A 13,718-nucleotide genomic window follows, 5' to 3' on the forward strand; every position below is an offset into this window, starting at 1 on the left:
CAACTGATGTGCCTACCAAGATCCTATCTCGTCATCGACATCAATTCATTATTAATAAATTGATGCTTCGAGATTCATAAACACCAAATATTTTAGAGGGGATGTTAGTATAATATCTTGATTTAGAGAGTTTTATCCAGTGAGATTAATTAATAAGCAATTAGTTACACATAGTTTTTGTTTTTTAGAGAGAGATTGTAATTATAATCCAATAATGATTGTAAGATATAATTATATTACTACTTGACTCAGTGAAAGACAATCATGCCATTTTGACAATAGGCAAAGACTAGCTCAAAATGCCAGAAACTAAAGAGCAAAATTAACAACCATCCTCGTACTCGGAATCTTCAAGATTTAAATGGTTGTTTAGAACTTAATTATTTAAATTCCACAAACCAACTAAAAACCATGAAACCATATGGAGCTTTATCAAAATCTTCATAAATTTAATAATTTATTTTGTTTTTTCAATTGAATTCAAATGGTTGTTTCGAGATATCCTGAACGAATTTGAAAAAATAATGATCCTAAGCTAATATTTATAAATTTGAATCTAGAAAGCTGTAGACGTTAACTGTGCAACACCTCATGTATTCTTGTTCATCATGAACTGTACCCAGAATTTGAGGCATTATTGTCCGCCTCAAAAAACAAGATATAAAGCACTTTGGTGTTTTATAGGCTACGTACATGGAACAAAAAGTTGTAGGTCCATGTTGCCCCACTTCAACAGCAATCGGTCAAGGAATTTTCCCTTGTTTTGCCACATCTATCTATGAAGTTTCACCATGTTCGTTTTCTTTTTCCTATCCAAGCTTAAATTCCCAAACCACAGAGCAGGTTGGAATTTATATCAAAGAGTTGAGATAGGTGGCAAAGTTGTCGTGGATGAGGAATATAAACCCACTTTAGAAATTGCAAGAAAATTTGCCTTCGAAAGGTGGGGAGTGACACATGAACCAGCAGCATATTAAACACCACACCCCATTAATCACTTTGTCACATAGTCTCCCTCCCTCCCTCCCTCTTAATTGTGTCTCTCGTACAAAAACAAAGCATGAGTTCTTGCTAGTTAATTAAACTTCATCTTCTTTTCGGAAATGGCTGAGGAAGGACGTCATAGAAACCACTCATGTTCACCAACTGTAAGCACTGGCACACCAATAATGGCAACTCCTTTGAGAAAAGTGTGTAACAGAATTCTCGGGTTTGCCACTTCTTGCAGAAAGAATACAGCTCCTTATGGTAGAAGAATTTTCCATAGAGAAGTTGAACAAGATGAGTTCCAGTATGGAAACACTCACTGCCTCTCCTCTTACTACAGTGTTTTTGTAGTCCGCTTGGCTATAATGGTTTGTTTAATCTCTCTTTCTCTGTACTGCTGTATTCTTTACAAGTTTCACTACTGAATTATGAAAACTTCAATCAAATTTATTGATCAAGTAAGTAACTTAGCTGATAGAAATGTGTATAATAAATATATCACCTATTGTTGTATACTTGGTAATGAAAGAAACATTATGCACAAAATCATTGAAAGAAGGCAATGTTTGTTTAATCCAGATAAGGAAAGTCATGACTCGGGGGTCAAATCCTACCCTTACCCTCGCTAACTTAAGAACTCGAAAGTGAAAAGGAAATGGGATTCATTGCCTGTGTCAATTCGATAAGCTTTTTTCTTCCTAAATTCTGTTTATGCATTTGCTTCATATTCAATTTTTGTTTCTATTGTCTGATTATGGTATAAGAAACTATGATCTGGACAATCAGAGAAGCTGCCTTTTAGCATGCAGAAACTGCTGTTTTGGCCAGTGAGTACATTATTAATTTTCTGTTAATGGCTTTATGCAGGCTATGTTAGCAATTTTGATTGGGCTGCTAACCATACTAACGTGGCATTTCACTAGAAGCTATACAAAAAAGTCACTAGATACCTTGGCTTCTGGCCTTCGATATGAACTTCTACAGCGCCCCATATTAAGAATGTGGAACATTCTGAATTCCACAGCTGAGATAACTGCAGCCCAGGTTAAGCTATCAGAGTATGTAATCGGAAGGTACAGCAAGACAACCATTCAAGCCGAACAAGTGGAGGTTGTTGTGTTTATGATGTTGTTAAAGTGCTACCAAATCTGACAATAGAATTAATCTTTGGATTTTTTGGATATGTTTGTATTTGACTTGATTTTTTCTTTTTTTGGTCTTAACAGCTTTATGAAGTGATGAGGCATGTAACGTGGGCACTGTTTTCGAGTCGTAAAGCTCTCAATGCAATTACCATAAATTATAGAAATGGTTTTGTGCAGGCTTTCCACAGGGATCATAGGAGTAACAACACGTTCTACATCTACTCTGATCTTAGGAACTACTCAATCAATGCCAAAGGGCCTTCTGATGCAAATATGTTCTTATCGCATCAAGCATGGAATGATCAATCCATCCACAGTAACTTTTCTGCAATTTGGTATCGTGAACCACTTGATCCTACCTCAGGCGAAAAGATAGGAAAAGCAAGTCCAATTCCACCAGACGATCTTATCAATATTGCAGGCCTTTCACAAGTACCTGACGGTGTGGCTTCATGGCATGTGGCAGTAAGCAAGTACACGGATTCACCACTGCTTTCAGCAGCATTGCCTGTGTGGGATGCTTACAATAAAAGCATTGTGGCCGTCGTAGGTGTTACTACTGCTCTCTACAGTGTAGGCCAATTGATGAGAGAGCTTGTTGAAGTCCATAAGGGATACATATATTTGACCTCTCAAGAGGGTTACTTATTGGCTACTTCCACGAATGCTCCTCTCTTGACAAATTCAACAAGGCCCAATCTTATAATGGCTGTCGATACTGAGGAACCCACTATAAGAATGGGAGCTCGATGGTTGGAGAGAGTCTATGGAAACAAGTTTCCTCCAGGTCACGTTGTTCATGTGGAAAATGCAAAACTTGGCAAGCAGCAATGTTACATCGACTCGTTTTTTCTAAATCTGAAGAGACTCCCTATAGTAAGTGTCGAACCTTCTGTCTAACTTTTCCCAAGACTTAAAGTTTTATCCAGCATCGCTTAAACTTGGATGTTACAGAATTGCATTTCTATAAATTCCCCGGTTATGCCCAAGTAGAATGAAAAAATGGCTCGAAAGGATCTAGTTTATTTTATTTAGTTTATAGCTATTAATTGTCTAAGCATTTAGCAAGCTTCTGCAATTCTGTATAGGTGGGGGTGATCATCATTCCAAGAAGATATATAATGGGAAAGGTTGATGAGAGAGCATTCAAAACGTTGGTTATACTCATTTCTGCATCTCTATGTATCCTAGTCATCGGATGTGTCTTCATTTTGATTCTCACAAATGGAGTATCAAAGGAGATGAAACTAAGGGCAGAACTGATAAGCCATCTTGATGCAAGGAGAAGGGCAGAGGCATCAAACAACTACAAAAGCCAGTTTCTGGCAAACATGAGGTGTATTACTTTGTATCTTAATAGTAATATATGTTTGTGAGCTTTGATATTCAATTAGGCTTGCAAATTTGTATCAGCGACACAGAGTTTTGAGTACCCTTGAGATCTTTTCTTTTTCCTGTTCTTGAGTTTTTAACGGAAGTAAATATTCATTTCATTTCTGTACAACAGTCACGAATTGAGGACTCCTATGGCTGCAGTGATTGGGCTGCTGGACATTCTTATCTGTGATGATTGCCTCACGAATGAACAATATGCAAATGTTACACAGATCAGAAAGTGCTCCACGGCTCTACTCCGGCTTCTTAACAACATATTGGATCTGAGCAAGGTGAGACGCTAAAAATAGCCTAGCAATTGTAAACAGTTGTAACAATTACAAAGATATCAAAACCAACACAAACCAGAACGTCCAAGGCTGCAGCAAGTCACAGAATGTCCTTTTCTTGATTCATTTCGAAATTGGTTTTATAGGTTGAATCTGGAAAATTGGTTTTGGAAGATGCTGAGTTTGACTTGGGAAGAGAACTTGAAGGACTTATTGACATGTTCTCTGTTCAGTGCATTAACCACAATGTCGAGGCTGTTTTGGATCTCTCTGGTACGTCTTGTGCATTGAATGTCAAGTATCAACGTATGATCATTAGCCTCTTTCTGATGTTCATTGCTACTTGCATTTCCTGCATGCAGATGAGATGCCGAAATTAGTACGAGGAGACTCCGCCAGAGTTGTTCAAATATTTGCAAATCTGATAAGCAATTCTATAAAGTTTACGACAAGTAAGTCCAACACTTGCAGTGCCAACTTACTTAGATTTTAGTATGCATACCTGTGATGGAATTAGAGACAAAATTCATCTCTCAATGAACAAAAAGCATTGTGTAGTCAACTTCTTCTTGCATACCTAACTCTTCAAAATGATTTTCAGCGGGTCACATTATTCTGCGTGGTTGGTGTGAGAACTTAAATAATACTTACAATGACACACAGTTTCATCTCGATCAGAAGAAAATGCGTTGTGCAATTAAGCCAAAACTTAGGCAGCATGGGAATCATCTGAAGAAGGCCTGTAAGAAGGAAAACAAAATGATTCTTTGGTTTGAAATTGATGACACAGGCTGTGGTATGAACCCCAAAAATTGTCTGAAACCACATAAAATATCTTCCATCTCTATAGCATTTGTAACAGTTTTTTTCTTTTTCTTTTTTGCCTATCTGCAGGAATTGATCCAAGCAAATGGGAGTCTGTATTCGAAAGCTTTGAACAAGCTGATCCATCAACAACTCGACTGTAAGTAGATGAAACAAGTTTCACTGGCCACAACTCGCTTGATTCATCCATTGAATATCACAATTACAAAATATGCTATAAGATCTAGAAAAAAGGAAATGCGTTGCTCACTCTACCTCCTGGTTCAGATTCACTAGTTTTACCAGTTAATTTGGGTAGAAGTTGATACTTGATAGTTGAAGTGCAAAAGCAAGCATGTGAATATATCAAGCAAATTTAAGATCCTGAACAGAAATTCTTGGTTTTTTAACAATTGTCTATTTCAGGCATGGAGGCACTGGTCTTGGACTATGCATAGTTAGAACTTTGGTGAGTAAACTCCACACTCATATAAGATTCCTAACCACTAAACAGAAAATCAAATGAGAGATTACCTCACTATGCAAAGTTTATCTTTAGACTATCAGCTGCATGCCCTAAACCTTAATCGGATACTGCAGTTCAGCTATTAAATAATATCTTGCTGAATTTGTGAAGAGAAGCAGCAGCAGCATCATCATAATCCTTTTTTATGCTTACTAGTCTACAACCGCTTACTGACGTTTTCCTAGTTGTTGGCGAGGACAGGTTAACAAGATGGGTGGAGAAATAAAGGTTGTGAAGAAGAATGGACCTGGAACTCTAATGCGACTATACTTGCTTCTCAAGACACCTACAGACGGTGCAGACCTACACTGCCAAGTAGATTTTTCAAGTCACAATGCCGTGGTGAGTAAAATTACCTGTGTTATTCATAAACAAATCACAAGCTTCCTCTTTGTCGATGTATTTCTGTTGGCTAAATTATTAGCTTCGTGTGTGGTCGAAACAACATCAAAATATGCAGGTTTTAAGGGCTAAAAACAGGTCTGTAATTTTCTGCAGAAGAGAGAAATGATCAAACACTGTAACTTCTTTTTCTTTTTTCCTTTACACACACCAAGAACATTCAAACATATATAACTTCCACCTTCTTTCCTCCATCATTTTTCATTCTTTTCATTCACCACTAAAGGCACATTAATAGGTTAGCAGCCAAACATTCCGAATGTTCTTAGAACTCTTTCAACAGACTTCTTTTGATAAATGAAGGCACCTCCATCATCTTGGTAAACCTTAAGACCTAAAAATTGATGTGACAGCCCAATATCATCATCTTATATTTTCTCACAATTTCTTTTTTAAAGTATTCATCCATCTTCCATTACTACCCGTAATTACAAAATCATCAACATATAATGCAACAATAAGAATATCATTCTCTTGTTTTTTCACATACAAAGTAAGCTCACTTTTGCTTCTCTGATTTTTTTATTGAATGGAGTAATAGTCAATTTGGTTGTAAGTTCTCGAAGCTTGATTCACCCCATATAATGCATTTTTTAGCAAATACATCGTATCTTCCTTTTACTATCAACAAAACTTATGGCTGCTCTACATAGACTTCTTCCTTCAACTCCCCATTTAAAAAGGCTGACTTCTCATTAAGTTGGTATAAGAACCAACCTTTATGAGCTGCAAGAACAATGAGTGCTCTAACAGTATCCAAATGAGTTACCGGAGCAAAGACTGCATTGAAATCAATTTCAGGTAGTTGAGAATAATTCTTAGCTACTACTCTTGGCTTGTTTCTTAATTTGCACAAAACTATCTTGATTATGTTTTACTTTCTAAATTCATTTTACACCTATCACTTTTTTGTCTTTTGACTTATCAACCAATATACAAGTGTTTTGTTGTTCTCAATCATCTCTATTTCTTTCTCCTTGCTTGCTTCTTCAAAATTCTTTAGTTCAACCACACAAAAGTTACACTTTGTATACCCTTCATGTAAACTTTTCATCTTCTTTGAAATTGAGCTAGAAGATGACAATACACTTGTTCTAGGATCTGGATACTTTTCTTTTTCTTTGCGAACTGATTTTTTGCTTCAAATCACAAGTTGAATTACTATCACCTTTAATTTTTTTTTCCCAAATTTATTTTGCTTTTTCATCAAATAACACATCTCTGTTGATAAAAACTTTTTTATTTTTTAGATTATACAGCTTGTAAGTCTTTGACATAGAGCTATAGCTAAGAAAGATGCATTTAACACTAGCTTCTTCCAACTTATATCTTTTCTCTTTTGGAATCTAAGCATAACACTTTTAGATGATTCACCAAAGGCTTCCTTCTATTCCAAGCTTCAAATGATGTATGATTATTTAAGACTTTTGTTAGACACTGTTGATTAAATAAACTGTTGTATTTACAACTTCAACCTAAAAACTTCTTAGAAGGCCCTTCTCAAACAACATAGATTTGATCATTTCCATCACTATTTGATTTTTCCTCTTAGATACCCTATTTTGTTGCAGAGTATAACCAATTATTATTTGCCTTTGCACACTTTCATCTTTACAAAACTTCTCAAATTCACTTGAAATATATCATTTCAATGATCACTTCTCAACACTTTTATCTTTCTGTCATTTTGCTTTTCACCGAGTGCTTTAAATTTCTTGAATATACTGAAAACTTCATATTTATGCCTTATAAAGTACACCCAATTCATTCCACTTTAATCATCAATAAAGAGGATGAAATACATATTTGGTGAATTTAAAGAAGTTTGCATAGGACCACACACATCCGTATTTACCAGCTCGAACTTTTCTTTGACTTTCCAGGCTACTTCTTTAAGAAAAAGGTTATCAATGATGTTTTTCAAGTGCAGAACCTTCACAAACACCATCCTTCTCTTCAATAAATGAAAGCCTATACACCATATTTTTTCTGTTGAAGTAGCTTAAGGCTACTGAAGTTTAAATGACCAAGCCTTATATGCCAAAGTCATGAGTCATCTTCTCCTTTCATGTTCATTGTCACAATATTTATATGTTTCAAGTTAAGAGGAAAACACATATTCGCCATCTTAACTCATGCTAATACTTGTCTCAACACACCTTTGTCATAAATGGTGCGATAATCATCTTCAAAATGCAGTGCTTACCCATGCTCTATAAGTTATCCAAAACTTAGTAGATTCTGATCAACTTCTGGAACATGCAAGACTTCACTTATCGCATTTTTTTTCTTTTTTTTGGTTTAAACTCTAATTGTACCTATACCATTTTCTTCAATCAGATATCCATTTCCAATCTTCACTCTTCTCTTTTAATGCACTTTGACAAGCATAAAACAAACTCCCTTCATCACCCTTATCTTTTGACTTACTTGCTTGCTGCTTCCCTTTATCTACAATCTTTCAACATATGACCAAATCCTTTACGACTGAAACAGTAAATTCTTCCTTTTTACCAGAAATCTCTAGCAACATGCCCTTGCTTGTCGCAATGAAAACATCTTCGTGGAGAGCTGTCTTCGATTAGTTTACTGTCAAAGCTTTCTCTACTTGCAAAATTAAATTTGTCTTTCCCCTTGAAACTTATACTTCTAGCTCTAGCTCTACCTTTTCCAGTTTGTCCACCTCATTTAAATGTCTCAAAACTTCTTTTTTCAATTTGTCTACCTCGTTAAATTTGTCTCTTGGTTTTGATTGTCAAGAGTAGACTGAAATAATCTCTCAACAAATTTTCCAGACTATTGTATGACTTCCAAGTACCTGTCAATTATTGAATGATTAATTTAGACAAATCCTTAGTTTCTTCAACAACAACACAGCAATAGCATCAAATTTTCAGGCAAGCTAATCAGAACTCTCTCTATATTCTTTCTATCAGGAATTTCTTCCTCACGTATTCTCATTTGATTTTTAAGTTTCATCAACCTATTAGAAAACTCTTCAACTAATTCATTCCCAGTCAATTTCAAATTCCCAAGTTCTTTTTTAAGACTTTGCATTTACACAACCCTTACCTTCACATGTCCTTCATATTCCTTTCGTAGAATCTCCCATGCTTGCTTTGCTTGAGTGAAACTTATGACTTTTGGAAAGATAGGATCATCTACCCCTCTCTAAATTAATCCAAGAGCTCCAACATTTCCACTCCTTCTATCCTTCAAATCTTTGACTTTTGCTACAGGCAAGTTGTTTATTGGTTGAAGCTCCTCAAATTCAGTCTCTATAATCTCCCACAAATCAAGTAAAATAAGTCGAAGTCTTTATTTTCATGCTCCAAAATTCATAATTTTTTCCTATGAACATAGGAGGCTGGACAGAACTCAAGTTTAAGTTGTTTGTTTTGGCCATCTCTTGTTGCAAATCAGCTTCTTTTACTTGATTTCATCTCCAAACTCCTCGTTCTTCAACCTAAGCTCCGATACCACTACCATTGGCTAAATTGTTAGCCTGTGTATGGTCAAAACAACATCAAAATATGCAGGTTCTAAGGGTTAAAAATAGGTCTTCAATTTTTTTTCTGCAGAATAGCATGAGGCTTTACAGCATTGTAACCTTGACAATTTGTGATATCATACAGATAAATTAAAAAACAAAAATTCTTTCACCCGTGGATTACCAAATCGTGTGTGCTCATATTATTTAACTGTAACTGCAGGTGCTGGTGGCACTAAATGGCAGCATGGGCAGAGTTATTATGTCCCAGTGGTTGCGTGAAATCGGATTGACCACCTTAGGAGTGTCTGAGTGGAATGAACTGACACGAGTTCTTCGGAAACTCTTTCATGCCAGAAGACGTGAGAATGGCTTTGATGTTCAGTGTTCTATGAATGAACCATTAAAATCTGAAGTGCTTAATATTGAAGACATGAAGGACCTATTCATCATAGTTGTTGACGTTGGATTACTTGACTTGAGCACAGATATATGGAAGGAACAAATTAACTTCCTTGATAATTTCTCTGGAAAAGCCAAATTTGCATGGATGCTCAATCATGATACTTCAAATGCAATAAAGATGGAGCTTCGCAAGAAGGGGCATTTGCTGATGGTTAATAAACCACTTTACAAGGCCAAAATGATTCACATTTTGGAAACTGTCATAAAGGAGAAAGATCTTGAGTATCAAAAGAAAAGTTCGAATGCTGCAAGAGCTATGGCAAAGGACGGTGACATGCATGAATGCCTTGAGATTGATTCCACCCATTTTGACACTACCAGCTCTGAAGAATCAGATACAGCTGAAATGGGTGATTCCAATTCTCCAAGCACATTTCATCTCAGAGATGTACGAAAAGAAAGAGAAGAGATCGCATGTCAATCACAGTGTCAAACATTTAAGTGCTTAATTGAATTGGCTGATGTTGATGCAGAAGCAAGAGAAGATCCAGGTCAAAATAGGCCCAATTTACAAGGCACCCAATATGGAAATGATATGCTACTCTGCAACAAGCAAGTGCCCTTTTCAACAGCAACTCGAAATGAAAGTTCTAAACACGATGAACGAAACTCAGAAACCAGTAGTCATAAAGAACAAGGCAATTCATATTCAAACAAAGCTGGGAATCAACAAAAGGCTCTTGATGGCTTACGGATTCTGCTTGCGGAAGATACTCCTGTTCTTCAGAGAGTTGCAACCATCATGCTCGAAAAAATGGGGGCTAAAGTTATTACTGTCGGAGATGGACTACAAGCAGTAGAAGCTCTAAATTGCAGTTTGAGTGAAAAAGATTGTAGAAGGGAATCCCCTGGAAATGATGGAAATACAGGTTTACAAACTGATATTCAGGAATCCCAATCATATGACTTGATCCTAATGGACTGTCAGGTAAGAATGCTAACAGAGTCTGCTAATATCTCCCGTCTAACATTGATCATGTGCTTCAATCTAGTCTATAAACTAATGCTGATTGATTTTGTGACCAGATGCCAAAGATGGATGGTTATGAAGCAACAAAAGCAATCAGGAAATCAGAAACTGGAACTGACTTGCACATTCCTATTGTTGCATTGACAGCTCACGCTATGTCGTCAGATGAAGCCAAATGCTTGGAGGTTGGCATGGATGCTTATCTAACAAAGCCAATTGACTACAAGTTGATGGTTTCCACCATTCTATCACTCACCAGAAGAAAAGCCTAACCCTTCTTGTCAAATGCCAAACAAAAGCTAATTACAGAATGGCAGCACAATAAAAACAAGTCAAATGTGAAAGTAATACCCATGGATTTTCTTTCGTTTTCAAGTTGTTTGCAATATCATGGAAGTTGTATAGCTTGTAACTCATGGATTTTAGGTCCTTCATTTTGTATAGCTTGAAAGTTATTGAGCTAAGAATTCGGGAAAAAAAAAAGGCTACTTTTGTTGTCGATTAGATCCATCAATCGATCCTCGTCTACCTTTTCCTCAAAGAACTTTAGTAAATACATTTGCTCTTCAGCTGGGAGCAGTCAAAATTTGGTGCAGAGGAATAGCTAGGAGCACCTCTCATTGTTGTCATAACTCTGCTCCGGTCTACATCAATCAGTTCGACAATTCAAAGAGATAGGTGATGTCCTTCCGCTATATATCAATGATGATTTTCTTTCTTTGCCTCCAATCAAGTATAAACGCTTTGATTTGGGGAAATATCTATTGATCTAAAGATCCATTAGGCATGTATCCATAAACAAGAAGCCTATGAAATTTATCAGAACTAGAACTGGCAACTCTTACCTAGTTAACATGGTGAACGTAGCCAATAGCCTCAACCTTAGCGAGGAACGATTTCTTGAGCTGTCCTATTGACAAGGGAATTCATTGCACACATATCTCTAGTTATTCTTGCTTTATTTTAGAATATTTTGTGTGTTTCTTAGTGAGTTTCTTCAGAGTTTTAGGTGTCTTTTGAGATTTATTTTTTTCTTGAGGATTCAATGTGTTTTCAAGGTAATTAACTACCAGAGTAAGCTAAATTGAGATCACATGAGGAGGCAAACAATGAGCTAAAATTAGAATTCAAAATCTGGTTGGTATGTTCCAGTCAAGCATGAGCATTGATTGGTTTTTAGGTTATAACTGAAGTTATGTAACTCAGTTTCATGTGTTCTTAAATTTTATGAAGACTTGAGATATGTAGCGAAAAAAACCCAGTTTTACTGTTTTGAAGCTCAAAAATGAATCAAAATACATAATCTGAAAGAGTCCAAGAATCCTTGTAGCCTAGACATTATCTTGGTTTTTGGGCCATATCTAGAACTTCAGATGTCAAAAAATTGCAATACCAGTTGAGTTGGAAAGAAAACATGATTCTCTACAATATTTTATGAAATAGAGAACTCGCAATTCACACGTTTTCTATCCCAAAACTAGCCCGCAATATAAGAAAGAAAATATGGCAGAGTCTCTGACATATATGGAAAGTGATTTCCTTTCCTTTGAAGGATAAAGGTAGTGTATATAAACTCCTTTAGACCAGCTACGACCACACGTTGGATGCTCTAGGCAAAGCTCAATAAAGAGGAGATGACATCTATATAGGAGCAACTTTCAGAATAGAACAAAGAAGAAGTAAGGACAACAGCCCTTCTAGACCAATTTAATTTTTCCATACTTTGCCTGATGATGTTCATCGTTCATTGTATCAAGTTTGTTTCTTTTCGGTTTAACCATGTAGTTTCTTTATTCTGAAATTTTTGGTATAACCTAACAATGATTATGCGAATATTTCTTTGACTGAATTAATTCAGTATTTTTTTAGTATTTCATCATTAACTTAATATTTGTGTATACTTGATTACTGTTTGCATGATTTGGTGTTCGATTTGAGACTAAGAAATAATAATTATTTTAGCCATTGTTTGAAATACCTTAAGGAATCTATAAAAAAGAGATATATATGAACTTGTATAATCTTTAGAGGTTTAATCATTCCTAATGAATTTCAACAAGTTTAGAATTTCCATAGAAATGTAGAAAGTTTGCTCGTAAAATAATTTATTAATGCTTGAGAGAGATTGATGATTACATTAGTAAAACCCAATTATCAACAATAAAAATAAAATTTTGATAGGATTAACTCAATTGACAAGCTCGCATAGAAATAGTTATGATGAGTCAGAAATCCTAGGATATGTTTTATCTTGATTTGAACCTATTTATTTAATTGCTTGTTTGCTTTTGTACATTTTTTTTATTTTAGTCTAACAAACTTTAATATTCAATTTGTCAAATTGATGGTGAATTAATAATTTTTTGTATTGATTGATAACTTTTTCAATTTCTCGTGGGATGATATTCTACTTATTCACTTTATTATTTGTTATGATTTGTGCACTTATAATTTTGACCAACACCTATGTGATAGAGTTGTTTCACTACATTTTTTGTGTCATCAACTAGAATCCCTTCAAAAGTTGAGCCAAATCCTCCCTTATATGTGGGTAGTCTTAGTACATGATCTAAATGTGTATTTGATATTATAATGCAGTGCTTTAAAACAAAATCTACTTGAAAATGTATCAAAATAATATTTTTTTTATTTTTAACATTAGCATATCAAAATCATCTTAAAGCAGCTTTTAAAGACATTTTGGACATTTTAATGTGCTTTTTATTTGTTTATTATTTTTTTATATTTGATCAAATACCAAATTATCCCTTAATTGACATTATAATAACGAAAGAATCATTGTGAAAATATAAAAATGCCCCTTGACGCTAGTTTTAAATGTTTTTCTTTCAAAGATATTTTGGTTGTTTTATTATGCAATTGAGATGTGAAAAGACTTATTTGTCCTCGATCAATTTGGTAATCACTCCCTTATATGTGGGTAGTCTTAGTACATGATCTAAATGTGTATTTGATATTGTAATGCAGTGCTTTAAAATAAAATCCACTTGAAAATATATCAAAATAATATTTTTTTTATTTTTAACATTAGCATATCAAAATCATCTTAAAGCAGCTTTTAAAGACATTTTGGACATTTTAATGTGCTTTTTATTTGTTTATTATTTTTTTATATTTGATCAAATACCAAATTGTCCCTTAGTTGACATTATAATAACGAAAGAATCATTGTGAAAATATAAAAATGCCCCTTGACGCTAGTTTTAAATGTTTTTCTTTCAAAGATATTTTGGTTGTTTTATTA

At 34.9% G+C, this 13,718-nt stretch overlaps 1 protein-coding gene across 3 annotated transcripts; it reads left to right on the forward strand.

The window, feature by feature from the left end:
• The first annotated feature begins 783 nt into the window (after positions 1–783).
• LOC18101097 (histidine kinase 1) lies at positions 784–10,952 on the forward strand. Of its 3 annotated transcripts, XM_024605516.2 has the most exons (14): positions 785–1,148; positions 1,229–1,355; positions 1,855–2,100; positions 2,214–3,008; positions 3,221–3,468; positions 3,640–3,799; positions 3,943–4,069; positions 4,159–4,248; positions 4,398–4,592; positions 4,691–4,760; positions 5,027–5,069; positions 5,328–5,468; positions 9,242–10,411; positions 10,510–10,952. In XM_024605516.2, the coding sequence occupies exons 2-14, from the start codon at positions 1,353–1,355 to the stop codon at positions 10,723–10,725; spliced, it is 3,504 nt and encodes a 1,167-aa protein (XP_024461284.1). In that variant the 5' UTR covers positions 785–1,148; positions 1,229–1,352; the 3' UTR covers positions 10,726–10,952. The 3 variants fall into 3 exon arrangements, with proteins under 3 accessions (XP_024461282.1, XP_024461283.1, XP_024461284.1); XM_024605514.2 differs by having other exon boundaries at positions 784–1,355; XM_024605515.2 differs by having other exon boundaries at positions 784–1,355; positions 1,855–2,097.
• The last annotated feature ends 2,766 nt before the right edge of the window (positions 10,953–13,718 follow it).

Source organism: Populus trichocarpa, chromosome 7, assembly GCF_000002775.5.
Source record: "Populus trichocarpa isolate Nisqually-1 chromosome 7, P.trichocarpa_v4.1, whole genome shotgun sequence".
NCBI lineage: Eukaryota > Viridiplantae > Streptophyta > Magnoliopsida > Malpighiales > Salicaceae > Populus > Populus trichocarpa.